The following is a 6,000-nucleotide window of genomic DNA, read 5'->3' as shown; positions in this document are numbered from 1 at the left end:
ATTTTTAAAATGAATACAAGGTGTGCTCTGATTGGATGAGTTGGAGATTATATCACATCACCATCCTGTCCAATCAGCTACCAAACTTAGTTCTTTGCTCTGAATTGGGCAATGGATATCTAAAAAAAAACAAAACATGAACACTGCAGTCATTGCTCACATGGAATCATTTTATATCACGTATAATGAAGGTGTTTATAATCAATGAAACAGATATGCAAATAAAGCTTTATTACAAAATACAAAATCATCACAATGTGCATAAAATCCAATGAGACAAAAAACTTCTTCCTGAAGAAATAGGGAAACGCCATGATCATGCAGCTAAAAAGCAAATAGTTGAAGAAAAAAAAAATACAAAAAACCCCCCAAAATGGTTGGTTCTCAGTAAATAAGGTGAAATAGCACCGAGTTCAAAACAAGCTGTGCACAGATACTTCATTTGCCCTAGCTGCTACCAAGAATAAGTCTTTTGCACAAGTGTTGGATCGATTGCTGCTTTTTAGCAGTTATTAAAGTGAACATTTACTCTGTTTTCAAGTTTGAACAGTAAACATCCCATCTAAAGCTGGCCACATATGGTACAACCTGATTGTACGATCTGTTTAAGGTCCTGTCACGACAAGATTTGGTCTTGTGCCAATGGCAACTCTTTGAGACAATACTGAGATCATTCACAATTCATTGGCAGCTGTGTCTGACTTGCATTTGACCAGCTTCAAGAGTTTTGCTTTTCAATAGACTTGTATGGAAATGCAAAAGTGTTCTGAAGTGACCAAAAGCATATTAACACCAACCTTTAGGTTTGCCAAAAGAATCAGTACCGGGGCCTACATCCACGGATATATGCGGATTGATTCCTTTGGTAAGCAGGCTCTAATACTACATAGTTGCTGGTAAATGTAAATCATATTGCAACATGAGGAACAGCCAGGGGCACTCACAATATACCAGCTAACAGACATAAAAGCCTCTATGTGCCTCTGATTTGCTTTTAACTCATAACTGGTGCCTTACTCAATAGATTTTACAGATAAGCTCCACCACTTAGTAATAATGTCCTTATTGGTCACTAAGACACTCTTATTAGTAAATGCGGCATCCCTAGGCAGGTGCGGGGGGGGGGGGTTTGGGGTGTGACACCTATTGCACAGGGCGACACCGGACCCGCCCCACGAAAAGGTAAGTTTTAAAGTAAGCCGACGATCCCCGCAAGATAAATCGTATCTGCGGATTGGGGAGCATAATGGATCAGACTCCGATCCATTATTCTCAATCTGCATATCCAAGCCATCCTGCGGGGATCTTCGGCTTGCTTTAAAAGTTACCTTTTTGTGGAACTCGTACAGAGATCAGTTAACCCCGTATAGGTTGCAAGCCGACGATCTCCGCAGGATGGATCGGATCTGCGGATTGGGGAGGATAATGGTCGGACTTCGATCCATTATGCTCAATCCGCAGATGTGATCCATGCTGCAGGGGGTCGACGGAGGGGGTGTGACCAAGTGTTACTGCACCGGGTGACACCAAGCCTAGGGATGCCCCTGAGTAAATGAGATGGCAGCCATCAGGCCATGATCATAAATTTAGTCATTTTAGTCAGACCGTAGTTAAAAAAAAAAAAAAAAAAGTGATGAGCACAGAAGAGGCTTTTCTGGCCATTACATTTATTATCAGGATACCTTGTTGCGTTTGTTCCTAGGTGGGATAGATAATAGGACACATTTTTAATGTACAGGTTCACTTTGCCTTTCTTCAGAGAAGAGAGTTAAAGCTCAGACTAGACTAGACTTAATATAGAAACCAATAAAAAGTGCCTTTATCCCCTTTTAGGCTATGAGCCTCTCACTGTGCTCCTATGATACAATGATTAGTCAGGTCTGAACCTCACATTTCAACTATATCAAATTAAAAGACAATAAAGGAATGATTTTCATATATCTAATTTCAGCCAAGCTGTGAACACTGAGCTTTTGGTCATAAACATAGCCGTAAAACTGAGCTCTGTTAATGAGCGGCAATTATTTAAGACATAACTGCACTTTCAGAATGGTTTATTTATTTAAACGTGCTGTACCTGCTGCCTTTAAAACAATACAAATATAATGGGTTACCTTTCCTAAAGATAACTCCTGTTCAAGCAGCCTGGTCTAGTTGGAGGTCACGTCATGCTTTGCCATGATCATGCTTTCTCTTGGCCATTACTAAAATCATTGTTTGGAGAAGGGAGTCAAATCTTGCATTCTGAACAAGCAGCATCTCTCCTGGAAACAGCTTAATGAGAGCAAAACAAGATGCACTCACAAAGCCAAGAGCCTACAGGCCTGAAGACTTCACTTCCATAAAGGTAACACAATATAATACGTGTTTTAGAGGCTGCTGGGACATGTACAAGTTTATTATGAAAGTGTTAGAGCTCTACTTTAGCCAGTTAACAATTCGGCATCATACAGCCACAAGAAAAAGATAGGTTTACAAATAGGTTAAATGACCCAGTTTTCACATCCTAAAGAGACGAAGCTGAAGTTTCTAATTTTTAACTTGGCCTGGACCTACTTGATCCATACAGTAATGCACAATAATTGAAACAACCTCCCGCTTACCCAGAATATTCCACCATAGGTATATATACAAAAGCAATAAGGCACATATGGCTTAAGAGATTCACACATCTAAAAAGGCACTTTGGATTTTGGTGGTTTTGCATCATCACATTTTACAGACTGGCTGTAAAAGGACACTCATGTAATAAAGGATGTATACTTGTGTGACTAAAGCATGCAACTCGTTGGTTGTCTCAGACAGGAAAAGAATATGACATACATCAAGCAATCTTCAATTTTTTTTTTACCATTGATAATAAATTAGGATGCTACAGCCAGTCTTCAATATATACAGCTTAACAGCCAAAATGTTTTATACATTTTTTTTTTAACCAAAATCTTTAAGACAACAAAAAGGATGGTACTGGCTGTAACATATGTCGTTTGGTGTTCAGATCATCTTATCTTTGTAAAAGCAAAAATATAAAAACAAAATTGAAACTACTGGCAAGAAATGCATATAAAATTCATTGATAAGTGGTTATGCATCCATCCCATGGTGATGGTCTAAAAGGAATAGGCAAATGCCTTTAAGAGAATGCAAAAGAGAGCATGCTCAACATAATTAAAGCCCACCAGTGTATAACCGTACAGACCCACATCCTAGTATTGCGGACGGTAGTGCTTGATGATAGGTCAGTCTCAGGCTTTTGCCCATTCATGAGCTCTTTTCACGCTTCTTGCTGCTGTGGCCAGCATCTCCCCCAGAGCCTGCAGCACCAGAATCACTGCGTGCACTGCTACCCTTTTGCTTCTTCTTATCGTTTTGTGACTTTGAATGGCTCCGATGCTTGGAGGCTCCTGGTTTGCTTCTTCCCCCCAATAAAGCTTGTAGGGAATTGATAGCAATTATGGCAATAAGAAGTGAGTGCAACAGTAAAGGCGCTGGATAAGGGTGTAAGAAATCACGAATGATCTTAAGTGTAGATGGAAGGGGGGCATCCAGCGAACGCCGAGGAGGTGGCTTGTCCTAGCAGGAAAAAAAAAAAAAACACAAACTATCAAACCATTAAAGTGAGAAGTAGTTCACACCGTACTGCAGCCACTGCTACTGCAAGAGACAAGTGACTGGAGGAAAGGAAGTTTAACCTCCACAAATGATAAAAGTTCCTAATGGTAAAAGCTGTAAAAATGTGTAATAGATTTACAGCAGTAAATTGTAGCTAAATGGATGGTTTAAAAAAATAATTACCATAACTATAATAAACGAACTATATTTCTGTATATTAAGACAACTGCCACTACCCAGGAGAAAAGCACCAGTCTGACTAAAGTCATAGGCTGCAAGTATACTGATTCATGTACAGGTTCTGTGAATGTAGAAGCATATAAGGTTCTCTTCACAATAAAAACAGAAGCCCATCAATACTTTACCCCACGCGTATAACTGCTCACACCACTAGTACTGTGTAGCAGCAAATAAAATGGGGAGAAACCTTTTAAAAGCCTTAATATCACAGAGGCACCATGCAGCAATGCTCCATTACTCTTCACTGGTTATCACTTTTCTTTCATCTTCAGTTTAATGGTATGTCATGTTGGAAAAAGCTAAAGCTTTCTTGGCTATTTGTGCTGAAAGACAGCAGGCAGTCAAAAAATGTAATATGCTCATTAATGCTTTACTGAAATCATAAATATTACAACACTCCACTAAACACTTCTATGCCACCATGATTTTGCATCTTTTGTAATCAATATTAATTTCAGAAATAATTCAGAATTTTAAAACTGTACATATCAAGAAAAAAATTATTTTTTTTTTTTGGTCAGGCACTACCAGGCTTTGTATATTTTTTAAAATGTAAATGGTGAGCGCTATACAAGTAGATGCAGCTAGCACCAGAGATAGTGACAACAGATCTCAATAAACAGACATACATATAAGGTGCAGCGCATAGAACATATGAAGTAAATAATAAAGCAATAATGTGACAAAAATATATGAATTAAATATACATGTATCTCAGTGCAATCAATGTAATAAATAAAAAAGTCCTTCCGATTATAAAATCTGTGCATCAGTGATGTGATCGCAGTAATCACAGCAAATCGTGTTCAGTCCCACACACTGCTCTGGAGTCCAATGTGCAATCCGCCACCACTATGCACTCACCAGAGGGCTACTTGTTAGGTAGCAAATATGACAAGAGGTCTGTATTATCCACTATCCGACATCTGTAATGGATCGGTTATATCCTAAAAGGAATTGCTCACCACACAGAGCCCAGAAAATGATATATATAGTGTAGTATTTATTTAAAATTATGCATAAAAGCATTCAACGTGGAAAACAGTAGGATTATTAAATATGCCAAATACCAAGATGGCCTCCATTCCGAAGTACTGACCTGGCGGCGTGACATCAGCAGGTAGGTGCCACCCAAAGTGTATACTAAATACTACACTATATGTACCATTTTACAGGCTCTGTGTGGTGAGCAATTCCTTTTAGGATATAACTGGATCATTACAGATGTTAACACAGGGTTAAGGCATAATGGTGGCCACACAAAATATTGACACTTTGGGCCCAATTTGGACATTTTCACTTAGGGGGGTACTCACTTTTGTTGCCAGCGGTTTAGGCATTAATGGCTGTGTTGAGTTATTTTGAGGGGACAGCAAATTTACACTGTTATACAAGCTGTACACTACTTTACATTGTAGCAAAGTGTCATTTCTTCAGTGTTGTCTCATGAAAATATATAATAAAATATTTACAAAAATGTGAGTGATGTGCTCACTTCTGTGAGATACTGTGTGTCTTTGTAAATGTTTAGACACGGTGGAGCGGACAACTCACTTTTTGTTTATAGTGCATTACAGAAAATGCACCAGAAGGAGATACCCTTGTTTGGTTTCCTGATGTCAAGAGCTGGGACCTCTATTGGGAATATCTTGCCAAAGTCTCCAAAGATATATGTTTCGATCAATCTGAACATTTTGCCTATCACTAACATATGAGATGATGGGAAATTAGAAATGATGTTGCTTAAGGCAGCAAATACTTGACAATTGCAAAAGCCTAAAATTAGGTGACTCACTACTAATGCCATTTGCCAACCATTTCCACAATGGTTTCATGCAGGGGTTTACATTTTTAATGCCCACGTAAGATGTATATATTGAAGACCTTCCCAGAGATACTGGTGGTCCTTTTCCTAATTTCTTACTATACTCCTCAAATGATAAATATCTACTAACACCAAACTCTACTAGAAGGACTTTGTCATTAAGCCTTTAAGAAAGCTTGATTAAGCCACACATACCTTAAGTCCATGCTGGCTCAACATGGATTCCAAGGTAGGGTCTCCTATGAACACAGTAGGGAAGTACTCCTCAACATGACGTCGGCGCCACCAGTGACTGGCTGTTTGTCTGGAAAATGGAGCAAAAG

The 6,000-nt window shown here is 38.9% G+C and overlaps 1 protein-coding gene across 1 annotated transcript in view; it reads right to left on the bottom strand.

The window, feature by feature from the left end:
• Positions 1-216: 216 nt before the first annotated feature.
• Positions 217-6,000, bottom strand: part of LOC149443801 (lipase maturation factor 2-like) — a 29,409-nt gene continuing 23,625 nt past the window's right edge. Inside the window, exons 13-14 of the mRNA XM_089655334.1 lie at positions 5,873-5,981; positions 217-3,573 (exon numbers count right to left, since the gene is read on the bottom strand). Of these exons, the coding sequence (XP_089511460.1) occupies positions 3,262-3,573; positions 5,873-5,981 (421 nt within the window). The 3' untranslated portion in view covers positions 217-3,261. The remainder of the gene's footprint in view (positions 3,574-5,872; positions 5,982-6,000) is intronic.

This window comes from Staurois parvus, unplaced genomic scaffold (genome assembly GCF_062004578.1).
Source record: "Staurois parvus isolate SC_StPar_1 unplaced genomic scaffold, SC_StPar_1.0 ptg000832l, whole genome shotgun sequence".
Taxonomy (NCBI): Eukaryota; Metazoa; Chordata; class Amphibia; order Anura; family Ranidae; genus Staurois; species Staurois parvus.
The sequence above is the reverse complement of the archived record's forward strand: the minus strand, read 5'-3'. Positions and strand labels throughout refer to the sequence as shown.